Raw genomic sequence first — 21,845 nt, 5'->3', positions numbered from 1 at the left:
TTCATGCTATAATTCGCCAATCTTATTAGTTATGCAACAGAGAAGCTGAATGCCAAGCCTGGTTTCTTTGCTTCCCTGGTGAACACGGTGGTTGAACTTCTGGGCGATGCTTTCCCTGAGGTCAAAAAAGATCCCCAACATATTATGGATATTATAAACGAGGAGGAGCTGCAGTTTCTTAAGACTTTGACTCGCGGTCGCAATTTGCTCAATCGCACCATTGAAAAGCTGGGCGCTAATCAGACCACCATACCCGGCGATGTTGCCTGGCGTCTTTACGATACCTATGGCTTTCCAGTGGACTTGACCCAGCTTATGGCAGAAGAAAAGTCTATGCAGATCGATATGGCTGGCTATGATGCAGCTAAGCAGAACTCTTATATTCTGTCGCAAGGCAAGGGAGCTAGCAAAATTGAGGAAATCAATCTAGATGTGCATGCCATATCACAGCTGCAGGAACAAGGCGTGCCACCCAGCAACGACTCCTTCAAATACAAGTACGAAGCAGAGTCAGATGAGCACAACTCCCCCTATAATTTCAGCGAGTGCACCAGCAAAATTGTTGCGCTACGTTTTGAAAATCAATTCGTAAACGAAATTAGCAGCGGCCAAAAGGCAGGCATTGTGCTGGACAAGACCAACTTTTATGCTGAAAGCGGTGGACAAATTTATGACCAGGGTGCGCTCGTCAAGGTTAACGACGAAGCTAACGAGTTTCTTGTCGATCGTGTCTACAATCGTGGCGGTTATATATTGCATATTGGCGTAGTGGAAGGTCATCTGTCTGTGGGCGATGAGGTGCAGCTGCATATTGATGTGGAGCGTCGTTGGCTGACTATGAAGAATCATTCTGCTACACATGCACTAAATCATTGCCTGCTGCAGGTGCTGGGCAAGGATACAGAGCAGAAGGGCTCGCTGGTGGTGCCCGAAAAGCTGCGCTTCGATTTCAACTGCAAGGCTGCCATGACCATTGAGCAGGTTGCCAAGACAGAGCAGTTGACGCGTGATATGGTCTACAAGAATATGCCCATCTACGCCAAGGAGTCCAAACTGGCCATGGCCAAACGCATACGTGGACTGCGCTCTGTATTCGATGAGGTCTACCCCGATCCAGTGCGTGTGATTTCCTTTGGCGTGCCTGTGGATCAGCTGGAGGAGCAACCCGATGCCGAAGCTGGTGAACAGACTTCTGTTGAATTCTGTGGCGGCACGCATCTGCGTCGCTCTGGTCATATTATGGATTTCGTCATAAGCAGTGAGGAGGCTATAGCCAAGGGCATACGCCGCATTGTGGCCCTGACTGGACCCGAAGCCTTGAAGGCGCTAAAGAAGAGCGAAGCCTTTGAGCAGGAAATTGCCAAGCTTCAAGCTACTATTGAAGCAGACAAAGCTGGCAAGGATTCCAAGCTATATGTAAAACAAATTGTTGAACTTACCGAACAAATCTCGCATGCTACCATACCGTATGTGAAGAAGGATGAAATGCGCAACTTACTCAAGTCTCTCAAGAAGACACTGGATGATAAGGAGCGTGCTTTGCGTGCTGCCGTCTCCGTTACCGTGGTGGAGCGTGCCAAGGCCTTGTGTGATGCTGATCCCAAAGCCACTGTGCTGGTACAGCAGCTTGAGGCTTACAACAATACCAAGGCACTAGATGCTGCGCTTAAGCAGGTGCGTTCGCAATTGCCCGACGCTGCTGCCATGTTCATCTCTGTCGATGCGGACTCAAAGAAGATCTTTTGTCTCTGCTCGGTGCCCAAGACTGCGGTGGAGAAGGGCTTGAAGGCCAATGAGTGGGTGGCCCATGTGTCACCCGCGTTAGGCGGCAAAGGTGGCGGCAAACCCGAGTCCGCTCAAGCTTCGGGCAGCAACTATGAGCGTGTTGATGAAATAGTTCAGCTCGCCTGCCAGTTTGCCAAGACCAAGTTGGCCTAAATATATCCCATACTCACAGGAAATTATTATTAACTTAAGAGCTGTTCAAAACGGTTCCAACTGCATTTGAAATGATTTATTGCTTATTTATGAAATTAAACTAAAATGATTTGTAAACAATTTTACATATTTGCAAAACATTGTCTTTTACTTAACATGGCTTTTTGCAAAGTATCCACTCGACTTCCTCGGCAAAATTATCGAGCACCACTGTTGGGGGTGTGGTCATGGCCGACAATGCAGCTGGTAAGAATTTTCCAGTCTTCACCAACACGCCGTGCATGCCGACATTCATTGCACCAGCTATGTCATCATTTGCATCCTTTAAAGATATATTTTAGGCTTTTAAGAAAACAGTAGATAGTTGTCTTACTCACATCACCAATCATGACACACTCCGCAGCAGTCAGCGTTGCAGGCAATGCGCTGTTAAAGAAATAGGGATTTGGTTTACCTATGACCGTAGCCTCACAGCCTGTGGCATATTCCAGACCCTTGACAAAGCAGCCAGGACCTAGTGCTAGACCATCTGCGCGCTTGTAGTATTTACCTTGATGCACTGCCACTAGCTTGTGTGTCTTTTGTTGCAATAATATGCTGCAAGTATTTAAATTTTTATTGCTCTTCCATAAAAATATTTTAAGTACTTACTTAAAAGCTTTATTCATATGCTCATAATCACAAGCATTTGGCGCCAGACCCACCACAACCGAGTCCAATGGTCGACTCTTATCCTCCGCTGGAAAATCTTGTCGTGCATCGTCTGTTAGCAAATAAAATGGATTTAGCTTCTCTGCGTTGACAAATGCTACAGCAGCACTTAAAGAACTATAAATTTCTTCAATATTTAGATTAAAACCAATCTTTGTCAGTCGATTGTGCAAAGTGCTTTTGGATTCCTTAGTTGTGTTGGTTACAAATTTAACGGCTATGCCGCTTTCGCGAAGACTGCAAGTACAAACAATTAATTTAAGCATAAATAGATTATATATTTACAAGACTACTTTTGCAGTGCCCTTATTGCATTTGGGGTTGGCTCATCCTCCACATGCAATGTGCCGCTTAGATCAATAAGTGCAGCTTTTATAGGCATTTTTCTAAATTGCGAAAATCGGCGCAACATTTAATAACAAAAACAGCTGAGTTAACATTAACATCGATCATTTATTTTAGGAGCGACTGTGCTGTTATGTAAACAGTCGGCTAACAGTGGGCTAACAGCAAAACAATGTGTGCCGCAAAACTGTTTTAAAATATTGCAATAAATTAAAATAAAAAAGGTTTAACAACATGGTTTTATTCACACACTCAAGCCGCTTTCTGTGGCGCACAGTTTTAAGCCAAAATCAAGTGAACTATTGTCAGTTGGCCACAGCGCTGCGTCCAAAAAAATCCAAATCAACACGCAAGGAGGTAAACAATGCTTTAAGTGTATTTATATAATAATTAACAAATGTTTTATGACAGGCTCAATACTTTTCGGATGCAAAGCGTGTCAGAACAGTGGGTGGCAAGGGAGGCGATGGCTGTGTATCCTTCCTACAGCTGTGGTGCAATGAGCGCGCTGGACCCGATGGCGGCGACGGCGGCAACGGTGGACATGTCATCTTCCAAGCCTGCAACGATGTGCGTAATTTTAATCATGTTAGCAGCGTGCAACGCGCTACTGAGGGCACACCTGGCAGCGCCAAAGAATGTCATGGCAAGAATGCAAAGCATACAATTATCAAAGTGCCCATAGGCACAGTTATACGCAATGCCAAAGGAGCTATAGTAGCTGATCTAGCCCAGGCAGACTTGATGTTTGTGGCAGCACGTGGTGGCGCTGGTGGCAAGGGCAATCGCTTTTTTACAACCGACAGGGAGACGAGTCCCAAGGTATGCGAGTATGGACCACCTGGCGAGGATTCCAGTTATGTCTTGGAGCTACGCAGCATGGCTGAGGTGGGCCTTATAGGCTTTCCTAATGCGGGAAAAAGCACACTCTTGAATGCTTTAACACGCGCAAAGCCCAAAGTAGCGCCATATGCATTTACCACACTGCGTCCGCATCTGGGTACCGTGCAATATGATGATCATGTGCAGCTGACCATAGCTGATCTGCCGGGTCTGGTGCCAGATGCACATCGGAACAAGGGATTAGGCATACAATTCCTCAAGCATGCAGAGCGCTGCACATTGCTGTTGTTTGTGCTAGATGCTAGCGCGTCTGAGCCCTGGCAACAATATAGACAGCTGATGCATGAGCTGGAGCAGTTTGGTGGCAGTCTAGCGCAGCGTCCTCAGTTGGTGGTGGCAAACAAAATGGACATGGAGGCAAGTGCGGCGAATTACGAGCAACTGCAGCAAGAATTGAAGGATGCAAATATATTGGGCATTAGCGCCAAAATGGGACAAAATCTGGCACAACTGCTGAGTACCATTCGCAGTGCCTATGATCGACACAAAGCCGACGAGCAGCAGCAACATAATATATAAAATAAAATTAGTTAATTTTTATTACACAGAGAAGAATCGATTATTTTATTTGCTTAAATTACAAATTATTGCTTATACTCTAAACACCACCCTCTTCGGATGTGGGAAGCCAGAATGCCATGTTAGTACAGGCCGATGCTAGCATCATATACTTAGGATTAAACTGCACACACTGCACTGGACCGGGGTGATCACCATTGAGCACAGTTACCTTATTGCCAGTGTCGGCATTCCAAATGTGTACACGACCATCGGTACTGCCAGAGAAAATGAATTGAGAGTCGGGACTGAAGCTGGCTTCAATGGAGATGCCTTTGTTGTTGGGATAGCCCGTAAAAGTCTGCAGCGGGGTGCCATGGAAGGCGTCCACTAATCGTATAACCGAACCATTTGTGCTAATCAGTATGGTTTTGCCATCCCGTGAGAATTTTAAGCCGGTCCAGTCACATTCCTTTTCCTGATTTAGCTTGAATGTTACAAATGGTCCCTTGTCAAAGGAACGCAAATCGTAGAGTTTAATACTCTCCGAGTTAACGCCGGCAGCAAAGATAAGGCCTTCTGGATCGTAGGCGGCAATGGGTCGCCCGGAGAGATGCATCAAGCCCTGGCAATTGGGTGAGCGCAAGTCCCACAGTCGCAGTGTTTTATCCAAAGAGCCGGACAAAAATGTATCCTCAACTGGCGAAATGCAGAGCGAAATTACCTTCTTGGTGTGGCCGGGAAAGTACCGCAAGTATTTGTTGTCGTGCAGACTCAAATATCTTATAGTATCGTCTACTTTGGTGGAACTATGTATAGCCGTATTATTTGCATGCGTAAAGTGTATCAGATCCACGCCGTACTTCTTCGAGTTGACTGTGCGGGACTGGGTGCCCTTTTCGCAATCGTAAATAACAATTTGATCATCCTCGCTGCAGGAAATCAAATGCTCACCGTTTGGCGCAAAATCAATCGCGTTGATTTTGTCGGTATTCTCGCGAAATATTTTTGCAACCTTAAAGCTGCGAACAACAGAATCAACCAACTTAACTTTCATTTTATCATACGGCTTCAGAAATTCCTTCATTAATTGTATTATTTTTGTTTAGTTACAATTTGTTTCACGATGCTAACTAGAGCTGAGCCAACTAAAGTGTTGCTAAAACAATCGATAGATCACATCCAGCTGTTAAGCTGATACTCTAAATATCGATATCATCTGTTATTAACAGTTTTATATTATGTTCACTTTCAACCGTTATACAGAAAACAAAAGTGCAAGCGGCAACTTAAACAATTTTGTTTAAATAAAAGTTGTAGGTTTCGGTTAACAAAAGCAAGCAACAATTCATATTTTATTCAATAGATAAATTCATTAGTCCAATTTCGTGGTAGATGCCTGTATCTCATAGATATGTGTACCTAACAGATCTTTAGGATCCACGTAAACAGTGCCTTCCTTGCCGCGAGCAAAAGGTGTTGCACCATTGGTTTGTAAGTAAAAGTCGCCGCGCAGACTAAAAATAACATTGAATGAAATATATATAACATAAGCTGCTGCTTTAACTTACTTTGTGGGACAATGATGACCCATAACTACGGGTGTAAAAGTCTCATCGTATTTTTTGTCTTTAAAGTCATTCCAGTTCTTGCAAGGCACAGCTTCGAATTGTATCGGAAAACGATCAGACACGCTCTCAGCCCAATACCACCAGCTGCGGCGATGACTTGATAGATCATTGTCACTTAACATCTTATAATTCCGTTTTGGACAACCCGGTTGTAAAGTCTTGCCACCATTTGGCCAGAAGTCCGCCGTGCCTGTGCTACTGGGTGCGCCATAAAGCCAAGCATCTGTATGTATGACATCGACAAATTCGGCATCGCGCTTATTTAAATGCGATCCCAAGCCAGCGGTAAGGTAAAATAGCGGAAATGCCGGATCCAATGCAGAAATTCTAAATGAAATATATGTAAGTGAGTATGACTAAAGTATTATTAGTTTCTATATAATTCGTTGCAGCTCACCTTTTAATTTTCTTCTCGCCCTTAGTGCGCTTTATTATCTCGCGTCCTATAATCCCAGCCATCTGTCCGCCCAGAGAATGTCCCACAATATGCAATTTCTCAATATCCAAACCATGATCAAACATTTCCAGCAGCACTTTTGCTAGTTCGGGCCCCAACTGTTTGGCATTTACCACTGCATCGAATATATAATTGCCATCCGCTAATTCTCCCCAGTCGAGTACAATCAGATTTGTATCGTTGCGTTCCAAATAAGCCTCGGCAATAACATGTATGCTCTCCACATCGGGATCTTCCAGATAGCCGTGTAAGTACAACACCGTATTCTTCTTTAAGTCTAAATGCTCGTCTTCCAATAGGCTCTTTGAGTCATGCAGATCATAGATATCGCTATCAGCTACACTAGGCCTAAAGAAGGTCAAACTTCAAGTTGTGTGGACGACATAATTAGATAATTGGATACGCACCCATAATAAAGTATAAATTTCGCTGTTGTTAGATCTGCCTTGGAATCTTTAAGGCAACAAAGCAATCCTGAATATTAGAAATTAAAATAATTAAGTGTTATGCATTTGCTTACTCACTAATAGATTAATGAATGATTCATACGACTTTGTGCGTAATTAAAAAAATGCATATTTAAATTTAAGTTCGCAACACTTACTAGATTTATTTTTAACCGCCTTGTGCATTTTAACCTGTAAAACAATTAATTATGTATTATAATATCTCAAGTACAGCTATATACTTGATATTAATTTATATCTCAAAAAATTCAAATGCACTTCAACTCGCGTGCTCTGATTAATGCAAACTAAGTCGAAAGCCATAAAAGCAAATCACATTAATCAATTCAAATTAAATTTGAGCGTTTCATATAGAATTCAGATTAGATTAAAATACGGTGACTTTTCCAGTCACCATGCATAATTTTAACGATGTGTGTGTAATTCTCTACCGAATTCCTAGTCTGTGAAAAGCACTTGAATATTGTTTAAGCACATCGTATATTTTGTAACGGTACTACTAGTTGTGCCATAAATAAAACAACTAAATGTTTATGGAATGTGTGCAACGACTGTTGAGTACTCTGTAAGGCATCTATAAAAGTTTAAGCAAAACTTGTTATGACAAATGTATACAAGCTATTGTTATTGCAGCTGTGCTACTTACTAATGGTTTTTACAAGTGCAGCTCTAAAATTTAAACTGTTCATTTATGCAAATTTAAACTATCTCCTTAAGCATTTGTAATGCTTACGAAATTCTCTTTTAGACGCTATCATAAAAGATTAAACCAGTTGCAAAGAGAGACAAATGCTGTAGGCCAATCTGGCAGGTCGGCGAAACTTTTTAATAAAACGTGCCACTTGAGCTCAAAGTGCGATAGACAAAAAATACATATCCGTGCAATTAACAAATGTCCGGCTTTTGTACATTGATTGCGCTGCACTCTTGTATACACACACACATGGAAAACTTGTTTAAACAAGAATCTAGTTGTTTTATATATTAACAGTTACAGGTTCTGAAGTGTGCCCTTAATAGTAGTTAAAGCACTACACATATATTTAAATATACACACACCCACACATACATGTAAACACTAGTGATACTAGTTTAAAAAACAAATGTGCTACGCATCAGAAAATTATTTATTGGCTTTCTCTTTTAGTTTACTTGTCTAAATTTAAGTGATTGTGCTCAAATATTTGCCTATTTGGCAACTACACTTAGACTTCAGCACAGTGCATATAATTTTTTATAAATATTAATTAAGCACACACATAACAAACGCGCAATGAATTTTTTATTCGATTGTATTGCAAACTTTACTAACCTATGCGCGCGTCGACAACCAAAACTGATCTGTGCTCTTGATCAAAAACAAACCCAAGCAATCACACATGCTGCCGCTCTTTGGAGCTCTTCCCTGCAGTTCCGTAGATTCCCTGCGGTTTCGTCCAATCATAGCTCGATTGGTGATAGTCCAGATGCTATTGGGGGATGTCATTGGCAGTGGACGAAGTTGCAGTGGACCAATTATATTAATAAAAGCTTCGTTTTCATTTTTCTATAGGTTGTTATTTCTCTGGGCGACAGTAACGTGGAGTAATACAAGCTAGTGGCCCAAACTGAAACCGCAGGGTTACCGCTCTCTTGTTTTAGTACTCTGCAGAGCATTTAACACTCACACAGACATAGCGCAGTCAACGCTCACAAGTGTACGTTATCATACAAGCCAGCAATTGTCAGTAAGCAACGACTAGACCATACTCTTTAAAAATCATATAGCAAATAAGTTTATATATTATCTACAAGTTTAAGCTGCAATAAGATTAAATAAAATACTATGTTTATATAAATGCTCAAGAATTTCAGCAATGAGTTACTTTCATATACCCTTTAGTCATTATTTTCTCTAAGTGTCATTAAAATGCTCGAGTGTTTGTCGGTTAATAGCTGTAAATAGTAAGATCTCAGCAAACATTTGTATAATAACAGCTAAAAGCCAGAGACCATGTAATTTTGTGCTTATTGCATTACATCTTTCGTAAGCTGTAAAGTTGAGTTACCTTGTAAACAAAAATATGATATACTAGTGTGGTAAACTTTTACCATAAGTTGCACTTATTTCCTAATTAGGGTTACGGCTCCATCTAGCATCTAAATATTGATGATGTGCTCTCCAATAATTATAAACATCTATTCAAATCCGCTGACATCATCATAAAATAAAGTGCACCAGATGTTTTATGGATTACTATAATTTTTATTTTGCATTCAGATGCGATTAACCAATACATATTTCAAAGTCTACACAAGAGTTTTGTATTTGTTTGTTGTTTAACATTGAATTTATGTGCTTATATGGTAAATTATATATTTGTATAATTATGTTGTAAGTAGTATTCTCCTTGCTTGCTTGTTTGCTTGCATGATGATGCGATGCAGTTTGCAAAAAATGTTAAATATGTTGATAGACTTCGGGGACGACTTCTTTCGGTTATTTCTGCTGTTGGGTCCAATTTTTTACGTAACTTCCTCGTCTCAAACTATGAATTTCCGTTCTTAAGTGTTGCTACACAATAATTAGATTTTTGTTGCCAGCGTTTTTTGTTTTGTTTTTCAAATACATACATTTTAAAAATAAAATTAAAAAATGAATGAAGTTGATTACGCTGTAAATGAAACAGTTCAAACATACAACAGTTGGATGGCACCGGGAAAGACAAAGAAAATATGGAAAACAATTCATTATTAGTATTTGTTGGCCATTGAAGAAGCTTATGTTAAACACACAAATGTTCACACATACATATACATATCTTCAGATTTTGATATAAAAAATTCTTTGCCTGATTACAAGACAGTACAACAGAGGATTCATTATACACATTGATTCGGTTTTCTTTTTATTTTGGTTTGGGCTACTCATCCCCTAACATTCAGCAACAGGCATCATTTGCGGTTCCTCACCATTGCCATTGCCATTGCCGTTGCCGTTGCCCTCATTGGCATTTAGCTCAAGTAGCACACCACCAGATTCTGCTGCCGCTGACATGGGCGGTGGTTCCACCACCAACTTCGAATTCAAAGCCGCCTCGATTTTCAAGCCCATGCACGGTGGCACGGCAGTTCTAAACACACTTATCTCCAGTTCTAAGAAAGCGTTATATAAATAAAGCTTAGACTCTAGCTGCTTAGCACTATTCAACTATTCAAACTGAGCTTTACGCATTGAAACTTACCGGCTGCAATGCCCGCAATCGCTTGAGCCGCAAAATGTTTCACATCTACATCGGTATCAGCATTTAGTTTATCTAACGTTGGCTTCACTTGCGCATCGATAACGCTTGCCTCCAAGAATGGTGAAATTTTCTGCAATGTTTTGGCCACATTAAAGCGCACATTGGCAACTGGATCCGCGGCAAGCAATAAGACTGTGGGCAGCAATAGTTTTGTGGTAATATCTGTGCCGCACACCTCGGCCAATACATTCAGACAGAATAGGCAGGTCATTCCTATAAGCAAACAATAACATTTACAGAATAGTACAAGCTCTTAGGTGAGGAAATAATTAATTATCAATTGTCACTTACTGTGCAAGTAGTTCTTGTTGCGTGACATGACCAAGATCATGGGAATAATAGCCTGTTCGGCCCAAGGTGCGCCAAATTGTTCGACCAGCTTCTTCATGTTGAGCGTGGCAGCCTCGCGTATGGCATAGACATGATCATTCAGCCAGCCCATGCAAAGGCCGCGCAGTTTCTGATCAAAGAACTCCTGGCCCAGCTGACCAGCCAAAGCGGGCATGTATTCAATAATAGCCAAACGCACACGCCACTTGGAATCCTCAGCCAGCTCTACAATGGCAGGCAGCAAAGACTGATCATAGAAAAAAATAAATATATTTATTTAAAATTGTTGTATAAACAAAACTAACCTGCGATAACTGTTGGATACCAATCACATCATTGACGCAATCCAGATTGGAGATTATGTTCAAGCGCACCTCAGGGCACTCATCCTTCAGTTGTATTAGGAACAGCGGCAGAAGCTGATCAACTGTTTGGTATGCGCCCAGCATTGGGCTAAGACCCATTATGACAGATGCTAGCGCAGATTTTACATGTGGATTGGGATCGGAGACCAAATCACGCACATAGGGCAGAATCGAGCTGAGTATGATCGACACTTGATTTGCCTTGTCCAGATTGGCGCAGAAGTCCTTGACTTTGGTCGCCACAGCAGCGCGCACCTCGGCCTCGGCATCCTTAAGCAAGTATTGGAAAGCGGGCACTAGATCAACGCGTGTGATTTCAGGACCAACCGCCTTTTGCAGATCAACAAACTTCTCGGCGACCATATAGCGCACACGCCATGATGAATCGCTGGCGCACTGACGCAGCGTTGGCAGCACCAACTATGAAAATATTAAATATTAATAACAATGTTGGAAGCAAAGAAAGCTGAGTAACTTACATGCTCGACATCATCCTGTGGCAGCAACTGTGCTATACTAACGCACGCCTCCACAGCCAGCAGACGCACAGAGTCCTGATCATCCTGAGCCAGCTGCACAAAGTTGGGTATCAGATCCGACTTGAGATACTCTGTCTCGACCACCTTGGCGAACTCGCCGAGCTTATTAGCTGCCGCGCGTCGCACCATTGGCGTTTCATCCTGGCACAATTTACGGAAATTGGCGCGCAGCTCAGCCTTGACCGGCTGTGTGACGCGTGGATAGCAGACTGAGAACAGACCACAGGCAGATGTGCGCGAGGTAAACCAATCGCCAGAGACCAAACGCTGCAGCGTTGGCACGACATGTATTTCCAAATCCAATGCACTATGCTCAGCAGCAACTGTGCGCAGAGATTCGACAGCCTTGTCACGCACTACGGTCTCCTCGACTGTGGCCAAGCTCTCTAGCGGCGGCAGCAAGTACATCGCAAACTCCGGTCCACCCACCAGACCTGTACAAAACTATTAGTTCAAGACTTACAGACTTAAGTTTGCACTCACTTGTGAAATTGCCCAATTGATCGGCCAAGGCTAGCAGCACTTCATCCTCATCATATATGGTCTCAGTTAGGAACGGTATGAGCTCCGACCGTGTGCGCTCCTCGCCTAAAGCTAGCGCAATGGTCGATAGCTTTTTGATGGAGTTTAGGCGCAACTGTAAAGCCCAGTCAATTATTATACATATTTATTTTATATACAACAAAACACTAAACATTCCTATTAATCTGCAACATATACACACTCGCGTAGATTGCTATTCACACAATGACGCATATCTATACACGCAAAATACACACACGCACACACATACTTATGTACATAGATATGTAGGAATGTATACGCATTTTGCACTCAATACACACTTTTGCTTGGATAATAATATAATATTATTGTTTAGTTTTTACTAACCTGCACATCTTCATTTTTCAATTCATCAATTAATACCGCAATGGGATAAAGAGAATCATCGACAGACTTGTCGCTCGCTGCCATTTTTTTCGTTGCTCACACACACACACTTACAGAAAATCGTTTATTATTTGGTACTTGCTGACAAAAATTACAATTTACAATATGACTGCAAATGTTTCACAGTTGAATTAAATGCTTGCGCACTATAAATAATGCAATCTGTTAAAATGTCCACGATTAAATATAGTTATCCTGATTGATTTTCCAGTGAAAATGCGATGTCGTTGCCGTGCAAAAATCTTTTCCTTCTAAATGACACAACGAGACAAGAACGAGACCACTCGATACTTTTTGGGCGAACAGTATCGACCGCCGCAACTGTTGAGCGCGCAGTGCTGTAAAGCTCCACCTCCCAACTTAACAGACAAATGCCGCAATATTAAAAGTACTCTATGCGTATTTATTATGGCTTAGTTTTCTAAAAAGGACACGAATTCCGTTAGCTTGAGTAATTGATCATCGTTGGCTAAGCGTGGTGCTGCTTCCTTAACCTTTGGCAACAGAATAGGACGGTCTCCATCTCTTTCGCGCGTCCAGTCCGCAGTATAAAGCTGAAGCTCCTCTGCTGACATCTGGGCCATTTCCATAAGATTTTGTTCATAAATCGATACATAAGCACTCGCAGTTAGGGTAAAAAGCTCCTCACGTTGCTTGCACAGCAGATCATCAATAATAGGCCTAATGTCCGCGGACCAATCGTACCTTATATGCTTGAAAAAATCAGCAAATCTGTTATGCTGAAGAGCTAGATTTAATTGATTAAGTTGGACTAGCTCTTTGCTCTGCTCCTTAAGATTATTGGGTATGCGCATCCACAGCAACTTGGCATTAGCACTGAAAATGGCAATTTATTCAATCAGAACAGAATAAGGATTAAAGATTTTTACTTACAGTTTATTTTCGTATAGATAAATCGCTAGCAGCCGCAAGTAAACATCTGCACTTAGTGCCGTGCTCTGTAAATACGTTTCATTTCGGATATTCTACTTGTTGTTTTGCTGCCTCAAATATTTACCTCTAACTCCTCGCTCTCAAGTGTGCTTAACGATGCACTGTATTTATCAACTTGCATTTTGGGTATTTTAAACAATTTAGTAACAAAGAGCAATAATATATTTTGCACAATTTGTAGAACGATACCTCTGCTTAGCGAGACTGTTAAGTAATGAGTATACGCTGTTAAGGGAGGAGCAATTCTGTTTCACCGGCATTGTCAAAGCAACTCTGCATTTTTGTAGAGTTTTTATTCAGTGTGGCTGCGCAACAACTCTCCACTTTCTTTTCGGTGTAAAAAATTAAGCTGCTAACAACATGGGTCGTATGCACGCTCCTGGGTAATTTAAATTAAACGTACAAAATAGCTAGTATTGTTGTAAGATGTGCCTGACAGATGCGCTACATCGATAGCACACAATGATTGCATTGATTTTGCGTGCATTTCCCTGATTTTGAGTGTTTAATTTGGCCACAACGGCAAGCACATGTTACAAATGAATACGCATGCTCTTCTTCTTCTCGCTGTCATTCGCTTGCAATTTTAACATGGTTTCTTTGCAGCAAGGGTATTTCCCAATCAGCTCTGCCCTACAGACGCACTGTGCCATCCTGGCTGAAACTGAATGCCGAGGATGTCAAGGACCAGATCAAGAAGCTGGGCAAGAAGGGTCTGACTCCCTCCAAAATTGGTACGTGTTGTTGTGTACATTCGTATTTTGAGGTTATGTTAACAAAGTTCTTACTGCGTTTGTTTATAGGTATTATCCTGCGTGATTCGCATGGTGTTGCCCAAGTGCGCTTTGTCAATGGCAACAAGATTCTGCGCATCATGAAATCCGTTGGTCTGAAGCCCGACATTCCCGAGGATTTATACCACATGATCAAGAAGGCTGTTGCCATCCGCAAGCATTTGGAGCGCAACCGTAAGGATAAGGATGGCAAATTCCGTCTGATTCTGGTCGAATCGAGAATCCACCGTCTGGCTCGCTACTACAAGACAAAGAGCGTGTTGGCCCCCAACTGGAAATACGAATCGAGCACCGCCTCAGCTCTTGTTGCCTAAGTTTTCTTTAATATGTGAGTGAATACATTTTTAATGTAGGATCACAATAGAGAATAAAAACTAAAAAATTTTATAAACATCCAGCATACAGAATGTGGTCAATAAACTTTGCGTTTGTGTGTGAAATCTTATGTGTTTATCAACATTTGGGGATTGCTTAAGAGCTTTGTTACTAAAAGAAATGGTTTAGGAGTTGGTCTAAAGTGTGTCATTGTGGGTGAAACAGGTTTAATTAATTTTGTTTGTCAACATTCGTTAGCTCCGTTGCAAAAAGACAATGATTTGATTTAAATTTCTTATTTGCTAATTGAGGGAAATTCTGTAATTTATGGAGGCGTCTAATGTGTCCGATGCCAACTTGTTGATTGATGCCAAATTGCTTGTCGCAGCAGAAGCAATGTGAAATTAAAGCTTTCTTTTTAAAACATTTATCCTGATAAGCTTAGCTCAACATCACTTGCTATATGAGTTTGGGCGCCAGCAAATGTACTGCGAACATACACACACACACATATATATATATAAGTACGCAGTTGTAATAAATAACTGTATAGCCGCAAGCAGCGCCAAAGCAAAAAGCCCCAGCTGTTTGTTAGTAGTATGCTGCCCTTTCAGGCAGACGGTTCATTTTTATTTTGTTTCGGTTGCTGTTCGCTTGTTTCGTGACTCGTTCGATAATTGCGTTCCCACAAAATATAAAACAAATAAAAGAAAGAATGCTATTCAACTTGTATTGAACGTTTTGCGAATTACACAGAAATGTATGTAAAGTTAAATTTTAAGCGCACTCATTACACAGAGATTTAATTAACTTAAATTGTATGAAGCGTATGTTTCACATGCTTGAGAATGTGATTAGATAATTGCAACAAAAATTTAGCGCTGTTTCTATACAGAATAATAGTAATTTACAACAGGTGAATGAACATAAATGTATGATTTAGTTATGCGATTAACTAATGCGTATAGCAGATATTTAGAGGTGCCCAAAAGATAAGATATTTGAACGGAAAATGCACGCACACAAACATACATTGCCAACAATTTCTTTTAATATTAAAACCGTCCGCGTGTTCTTTTTGCCAGTATGTTTGTATGTACATACATCATACATACAACACGTTTGTGTATGTAATGTGCAGTTTTTAGTAAAATCGAGAGTTTAATTTTTGTGACTGTGTTTGTTTGCTGACATTGATCTATGGTACATTGTATGTGTGTGTGTCTGTTTGCTTACTGCTTAATGGCGTTATTGAATTTCTATCTTCTCAGTGAATCACGCAAACATAATTGGCTGTGCATGAGTGTATGCGTCTTTTAACGAAATATGTATACACAAACAGAAGTTTCTTGTATTTGTTGCCATAGTTGCACATTTGCCGGCATTGTATAAATGTATTTATTAATTATGTATGCACGTATGCAAACAACTGTTATTTATCCATTTTATACGTTTGCCTCTGAAGCCTTGAGCACTGTACATTTACCGTTCAATGTAAGTTGTATAAGAGTTTTGCTTTGGCATTCGGGTAAAAGCTGCACTTTGAAAAATTCAACTTTTTCTTAAATAATTATAGCGGGGGCTAACTAGTTCGTAAACTGACTTGATTTATTTCTACTTCCTGAATGTGCAAAGCTTAGAACTGTTATTCTAACGACGAAAATCAAATTAAAATAGAATGATGTTGCACAATAAAATAATCATAATTAGGTGCCCCTCTTGGAATTAAATTCGATAAAATAACAACAATCAAACATTGTGAAATACGATAGATAACATTTGCGAAATTCTTTATCTAAGTTATTTTTTTAGCGAGCATGCAGTCCATTAAAACAGCGGATTTACCGGAGAATCCGCGAGAGAACACCAATTTTATATCAGCAGCATGTTTTTGGTAAGTTTTTAAGCAAATGCAATATATTAAATAATAAAATAAACATTTACAATTTTAATTTATTTTAGGTATACGTTACCCACATTTTTAAAGGGACGCAAACGAATGCTGGAAACCACCGATCTCTATAAAGCTTTGAAGGAACATAAGTCAGGTGATTCATTTTTAAAATAATCAAAATAATAAGGGCTAGTTCCTAGGAATATATAACATACAGTAATGCATATATACAAGTGCCTTTTATACAATTGTTTTCATTGAATTGACATTTCACCACAAAAAATAACAAAAATCAATTGAAGGCAATTTAACTTGTTGATGTTCGAATCTCTGGCTCGGAGAAAAGAATTCTTTAATCTACTGTAGAACTGACAATATTATTACAATCAACAGAGCTTATACTATATTTTATATTGCAGTGCCAATTCGGTCAGTGACTTTTAAAAAAATACTGGTGTCTTTTTGTTGATAAGTGCAGCTTATCTATCTGGAAATTTGACCCACATTAAATTGTTAATATTAGTATATTGTGTGATAAAGAATGTATATACGAGAGCCCCGAATCTATGCATGCTGTTTTCAAATTTGAAATTACAAATTCAACTTATATAACTTTGTATATTGCAGCAACTCTTGGTGATAAATTAAGTGCTGCCTGGGAGTTGGAATTGGACAAGAAACAAAAGAATGCCAAGAAGGAACCGAAACTGCTGCGTGCGCTCTGGCGAGTCTTTGGCTGGTACTTTGCTTTACTTGGACTAGTGCTGTTTGTGCTGGAGCTGGGTCTGCGCACACTGCAGCCGCTGTGTCTATTAAAGCTCATTGCCTATTTCACACATGGCACTGGCGGCGTGGAGTCTGCCTACTATTATGCCGCAGGAGTTGTGGCATGCAGCGCCTTGAATGTGATCATAATGCATCCATATATGCTGGGCACAATGCATGTGGGCATGAAAATGCGAGTGGGCCTATGCAGCATTATTTATCGCAAGTCCTTGAAATTGAGCAAAACTGCGCTGGGTGATACGACAGCTGGACATATAGTGAATCTCATGTCGAATGATGTGGGCAGACTGGACTTGGCTACGATATTTGTGCATTACCTGTGGGTTGGACCCTTGGAGACGCTGTTTATAACATACCTCATGTATTTGGAAGTGAGTAGCATCAAATACTTGATACGCGTCCTATGCTAAAGTCTTAAATTTGCTTGCAGATTGGCATTGCTGCTGTGTTTGGCGTAGCATTTATGTTGCTGTTTATTCCGCTCCAGGGCTGGCTGGGCAAGAAGACCTCACAGCTGCGACTACGCACAGCGTTGCGCACAGATGAACGTGTTCGAATGATGAACGAAATTATCGCTGGCATACAGGTGATCAAAATGTATGCCTGGGAGATACCATTCGAGCAGCTTGTGGAGTTTGCACGTAAAAAGGAAATCAATGCCATCAGACATGTGAGCTATATACGCGGCATACTATTATCGTTTATAGTATTTCTCACCCGCGTCTCCATCTTTCTGAGTCTGGTGGGCTATGTGCTGTTGGGCGCGTTTCTCACGCCCGAAGTGGCCTTTGTTATCACAGCCTATTACAACATATTGCGCACTACCATGACCGTGTTCTTTCCGCAAGGCATCTCCCAAATGGCCGAGGCTATGATCTCTATAAAGCGCGTGCAAAAGTATTTGCTGTATGAGGAAACCGATGTGGGTGATAAATCGCTGGATAAGTCCTTGTCAGCTACTGGCAGCCAGCTCACCACAGTGCATTCGCATATAGAAAGCTTAAAGAGCGATGAGGCTGAGGAGAAACTGTTGACGCCTACGGCGCTGCCGCAAATCAATGAGAATGCCATACTGTCGGAGGCGAAGATATCTATAAGCAATCTTAAGGCTAAATGGGATGTCAACTCACCGGATTATACACTCAATGGCGTTAATCTGCGCGTGCAGCCTGGCACCTTGTTGGGCATTGTAGGACGTACGGGCGCTGGCAAATCGAGCTTAATACAAGCTATTCTGGGTGAGCTACGCGCTGAGTCCGGCGAGATACGTGTCAATGGCAGCGTGTCCTATGCCTCGCAGGAGCCTTGGCTCTTCACTGGCACTGTGCGGCAGAATATACTTTTTGGACAGCCCATGGATAAGCGGCGTTATGGCTTGGTGGTCAAGAACTGTGCGCTGGAGCGCGATTTTGAGCTGTTGCCCTACGGCGACAAGACGATTGTGGGCGAACGCGGCGCCTCTCTGTCTGGTGGCCAAAAGGCGCGCATTAGCTTAGCGCGTGCAGTTTATCGCGAGTCGGCTATTTATCTGCTGGACGATCCACTGAGTGCTGTGGACACGCATGTGGCGCGGCATCTGTTTGAGAAATGCATGCGCGGCTATTTGCGCGATCGCATTGTCATACTTGTGACACATCAGCTGCAGTTTTTGCAGCATGCCGATCAAATGATTATCTTGGACAAGGGTCAGGTTAGCGCTGTGGGCAGCTACGAATCATTGCGTGAATCCGGTCTGGACTTTGCCAGCATGCTGGCTGAGGAGCGTGATGAGAATGGCGATGAGCGTTCACGTTCGCGTTCGGGCAGTCAGAGCGGACATGGCGATCAGCGACGCAACAGCGAACAGTCACTGTTATCCTTGGCCGACTCTTGCCTAGAGGAGACTACAGCAGCGGCACAAATGCATGTGCAGGAGTCACAGGAGCAAGGCAACATTGGCCTGGGCTTGTATAACAAATACTTTAAGGCTGGTGGTGGTTTCTTTGCCTTCTTTGTGATGATGGCTTTTTGCATGTTGTCACAGCTAATGGCCTCAATGGGCGACTACTTCTTGTCTTACTGGTAAGTGGCCATATCTATATATATATATATACTCGTGAGATGTTAATTTTATGTATTTGCAGGGTGGCCAAGAAAGGAAGCGAGCAGGTCAGTACTAATGTTAGCCACAACAACACCTTTGTGGCAAACACTATTACCAACGACACCAGCACAACTGTTGCACCACCCGCACTGGAATCCCAACTCGTCACTTGGCTACATCAATTGGGCTGGCCTGTTGATGCTGAAATGCTCGACACCTATATCTTTACTGCAATCACAATAACAACTGTAGCAGTGACGCTGGCGCGCTCATTTTTGTTCTTCAACCTTGCCATGAAAGCTTCCATTCGGCTGCACAATGCCATGTTCAGAGGCATTACACGTGCTGCCATGTATTTCTTCAATACGAATCCCTCGGGCCGCATACTCAATCGTTTCTCGAAGGATATGGGTCAGGTGGATGAGATACTGCCCGCTGTTATGATGGATGTTATTCAGATCTTTCTAGCGCTCTTTGGCATTGTGCTGGTCATAGCTGTGGTTAATCCCTTGCTGTTGTTGCCCACCTTCTTACTTGGAATCATTTTCTATTGGCTGCGCACATTTTATTTGAAGACCTCGCGTGACGTCAAGCGACTGGAGGCCATCAGTAAGTGCGTTGAGCTTATCAAATTAAATTTATTACATAAATTTCAAAATTTACAGCACGTTCGCCGATTTATTCGCATATGGCAGCCTCGTTGAATGGACTATCTACGATACGCGCTTTTGGCGCCCAACAAGTGCTGGTCACTGAGTTTGATAATCATCAGGATCTGCATAGCTCCGCTTTCTATATGTTCATAAGCACTTCACGCGCCTTTGGCTATTGGCTGGACTGCTTCTGTGTGATCTATATAGGCATTATAACGCTTAGCTTCTTCTTCTTCCCACCTGCCAATGGCGGTGAAGTGGGTTTGGCCATTACCCAAGCCATGGGCATGACCGGCATGGTGCAGTGGGGCATGCGTCAGTCGGCGGAGCTGGAGAATACCATGACGGCAGTGGAGCGTGTGGTGGAATACGAGGATATAGAGCCGGAAGGCGTTCTGGAAGCTGAGCCGGACAAGAAACCGCCGAAGAGCTGGCCAGAGCAGGGCAAGATTGCTTTCGAAGAGCTAAGTCTGCGCTATTTTCCAGATCCCAAGTCGGAAAATGTACTTAAATCGCTTAACTTTGTTATCAAAGCACGCGAAAAAGTTGGCATTGTGGGCCGCACAGGCGCCGGCAAATCCTCACTGATCAATGCGCTCTTCCGACTTTCTTATACAGACGGCTCTATCCTAATTGATAAGCGTGATACACAGCAAATGGGATTGCACGACTTACGCAGTAAGATTTCCATTATACCGCAGGAGCCTGTGCTGTTTTCTGGCACTATGCGCTACAATCTTGATCCCTTCGATGAGTATTACAAATATTTTTAGTTATTTTTAATAGACATTTTAGCTCAAAGATTGTTGCTGACTTGCCCAGTGGACTGCAGAGCAAGATAACGGAAGGTGGCACCAACTTTAGTGTGGGTCAACGCCAGCTGGTTTGCCTAGCGCGTGCTATTCTGCGCGAGAATCGTGTGCTGGTGATGGATGAGGCCACAGCTAATGTTGATCCTCAAACGGACGCGCTTATACAAACAACTATCAGGAATAAGTTCAAGGATTGTACGGTCCTCACCATAGCTCATCGCTTGCATACAATTATGGACTCGGACAAAGTGCTCGTCATGGATGCTGGCAAGGTGGTGGAGTTTGGTACACCCTACGAGCTCCTAACTAGCGCCGAGACGCGCGTTTTTCACGATATGGTCAAGCAAACTGGCAAAACTACTTCCGAGAATCTGCTGCTAGTTGCCAAGAAGGTAAATTTATTGTACTTCAAATAGTATCTATCAAATATTAACAATATTTGTTTACTTTCAGGCATTTGAATCCACGCAGAATCCTTTGCAGTTATCATCGTAAGGATAACTATAAATGTAGCATAGTTTTAGTTTATTACGGCTTGCAGGCCTCGAATGTAAATAAGTTCAATCCACTTGCAAATAATGCTACAAAACTATTTTCATAATTTTTATATGTACTTATTGTATGTTCTTATGTATTAACTATGTAATTAATCACTGATTTTGTTTAACAATATGTCTGTTAAGTTAGTATGCCAAGTGCCTAAAATGAAGAAACTTAGTGCCTTACAAAATAAAAGTGTGCGTCCAACTTACAACAAAGATGTTTTAATTATTTATGAATTTCACATTTAATTTAATGGGATACATGGAAGGATAATATTCGATTATATGCTTGAGCTCCATAAAAATGTTCTTCACAATTATATTTCTTTTGAGTATTAACATATTTTTATGTTTATGCGTTTGACTTAAGTTATTCAAATTTGAATGTGCGCAAACTATTTGGCAAACCCGCCCACTGGGCTCGGTGGTAACCCTGTTTGTGGTCAACAAATAAAACAGCTGACCGGGCAGTGATAAGAAAAGATTGAAGCCCAATAAAGTTTAGTTCTCTTCGTCGCTTGTGCGGAACTTGTCTGTCCGCTGCTCTTAAACATTTAGACAACTTAGAGGTTTCGCAATTTTTTGTATTTATA

At 41.7% G+C, this 21,845-nt stretch overlaps 9 protein-coding genes across 11 annotated transcripts; 4 read left to right on the top strand and 5 right to left on the bottom strand.

Annotated features, from left to right (window-relative positions):
• Nucleotides 1–34: 34 nt before the first annotated feature.
• On the top strand, nt 35–2,030 carry LOC108607594 (alanine--tRNA ligase, cytoplasmic). The gene has a single exon (XM_033294859.1). It carries the CDS (start codon nt 145–147, stop codon nt 1,936–1,938), a length of 1,794 nt encoding a protein of 597 aa, XP_033150750.1. The 5' UTR covers nt 35–144; the 3' UTR covers nt 1,939–2,030.
• A 42-nt stretch (nt 2,031–2,072) lies between these two features.
• LOC108607596 (haloacid dehalogenase-like hydrolase domain-containing protein 2) lies at nt 2,073–3,069 on the bottom strand. Its single transcript, XM_017998538.2, has 4 exons — nt 2,943–3,069; nt 2,590–2,886; nt 2,316–2,535; nt 2,073–2,260 (listed from the first exon to the last, which is right to left on the bottom strand). Exons 1-4 carry the CDS (start codon nt 3,059–3,061, stop codon nt 2,090–2,092), a joined length of 807 nt encoding a protein of 268 aa, XP_017854027.2. The 5' UTR covers nt 3,062–3,069; the 3' UTR covers nt 2,073–2,089.
• A 103-nt stretch (nt 3,070–3,172) lies between these two features.
• LOC108594964 (mitochondrial ribosome-associated GTPase 2) lies at nt 3,173–4,432 on the top strand. The gene is made up of 2 exons (XM_017984501.2): nt 3,173–3,351; nt 3,406–4,432. The coding sequence occupies exons 1-2, from the start codon at nt 3,229–3,231 to the stop codon at nt 4,414–4,416; spliced, it is 1,134 nt and encodes a 377-aa protein (XP_017839990.2). The 5' UTR covers nt 3,173–3,228; the 3' UTR covers nt 4,417–4,432.
• An 11-nt stretch (nt 4,433–4,443) lies between these two features.
• On the bottom strand, nt 4,444–5,512 carry LOC108602368 (WD repeat-containing protein 82). Its single transcript, XM_017984502.1, has one exon. The coding sequence runs from the start codon at nt 5,480–5,482 to the stop codon at nt 4,496–4,498; it is 987 nt and encodes a 328-aa protein (XP_017839991.1). The 5' UTR covers nt 5,483–5,512; the 3' UTR covers nt 4,444–4,495.
• Nucleotides 5,513–5,720: 208 nt separating this feature from the next.
• On the bottom strand, nt 5,721–8,292 carry LOC108607995 (inactive pancreatic lipase-related protein 1). The gene is made up of 6 exons (XM_017999156.2): nt 8,263–8,292; nt 7,088–7,121; nt 6,891–6,957; nt 6,424–6,831; nt 5,967–6,353; nt 5,721–5,912 (listed from the first exon to the last, which is right to left on the bottom strand). The coding sequence occupies exons 2-6, from the start codon at nt 7,113–7,115 to the stop codon at nt 5,771–5,773; spliced, it is 1,032 nt and encodes a 343-aa protein (XP_017854645.2). The 5' UTR covers nt 7,116–7,121; nt 8,263–8,292; the 3' UTR covers nt 5,721–5,770.
• Nucleotides 8,293–9,183: 891 nt separating this feature from the next.
• On the bottom strand, nt 9,184–12,679 carry LOC108607994 (serine/threonine-protein phosphatase PP2A 65 kDa regulatory subunit). 3 transcript variants are annotated; one of them, XM_017999153.2, is made up of 8 exons: nt 12,360–12,679; nt 11,952–12,105; nt 11,409–11,902; nt 10,870–11,349; nt 10,526–10,811; nt 10,175–10,447; nt 9,903–10,085; nt 9,184–9,504 (listed from the first exon to the last, which is right to left on the bottom strand). In XM_017999153.2, the coding sequence occupies exons 1-8, from the start codon at nt 12,441–12,443 to the stop codon at nt 9,479–9,481; spliced, it is 1,980 nt and encodes a 659-aa protein (XP_017854642.1). In that variant the 5' UTR covers nt 12,444–12,679; the 3' UTR covers nt 9,184–9,478. The 3 variants fall into 3 exon arrangements, with proteins under 3 accessions (XP_017854642.1, XP_017854643.1, XP_017854641.1); XM_017999154.2 differs by lacking the exons at nt 9,184–9,504; nt 9,903–10,085 and adding an exon at nt 9,561–9,604; XM_017999152.2 differs by lacking the exon at nt 9,184–9,504 and having other exon boundaries at nt 9,635–10,085.
• A 134-nt stretch (nt 12,680–12,813) lies between these two features.
• On the bottom strand, nt 12,814–13,579 carry LOC108607996 (COP9 signalosome complex subunit 8). The gene is made up of 3 exons (XM_017999157.2): nt 13,438–13,579; nt 13,314–13,378; nt 12,814–13,256 (listed from the first exon to the last, which is right to left on the bottom strand). The coding sequence occupies exons 1-3, from the start codon at nt 13,492–13,494 to the stop codon at nt 12,833–12,835; spliced, it is 546 nt and encodes a 181-aa protein (XP_017854646.1). The 5' UTR covers nt 13,495–13,579; the 3' UTR covers nt 12,814–12,832.
• A 72-nt stretch (nt 13,580–13,651) lies between these two features.
• LOC108607997 (40S ribosomal protein S13) lies at nt 13,652–14,569 on the top strand. Its single transcript, XM_017999158.2, has 3 exons — nt 13,652–13,756; nt 13,980–14,107; nt 14,177–14,569. The coding sequence occupies exons 1-3, from the start codon at nt 13,734–13,736 to the stop codon at nt 14,479–14,481; spliced, it is 456 nt and encodes a 151-aa protein (XP_017854647.1). The 5' UTR covers nt 13,652–13,733; the 3' UTR covers nt 14,482–14,569.
• Nucleotides 14,570–15,101: 532 nt separating this feature from the next.
• Nucleotides 15,102–21,461, top strand: LOC108607439 (probable multidrug resistance-associated protein lethal(2)03659). The gene is given in 9 exon segments (XM_017998268.2): nt 15,102–15,242; nt 16,283–16,376; nt 16,445–16,530; nt 17,004–17,533; nt 17,593–19,223; nt 19,286–19,854; nt 19,911–20,654; nt 20,657–21,102; nt 21,164–21,461. Coding segments are annotated over 8 exon segments (4,125 nt in total). The 5' UTR covers nt 15,102–15,242; nt 16,283–16,299; the 3' UTR covers nt 21,206–21,461.
• Nucleotides 21,462–21,845: the final 384 nt, after the last annotated feature.

This window comes from Drosophila busckii, unplaced genomic scaffold (assembly GCF_011750605.1).
Source record: "Drosophila busckii strain San Diego stock center, stock number 13000-0081.31 unplaced genomic scaffold, ASM1175060v1 hic_scaffold_54, whole genome shotgun sequence".
NCBI classification, from domain to species: Eukaryota; Metazoa; Arthropoda; class Insecta; order Diptera; family Drosophilidae; genus Drosophila; species Drosophila busckii.
The sequence above is the reverse complement of the archived record's forward strand: the minus strand, read 5'-3'. Positions and strand labels throughout refer to the sequence as shown.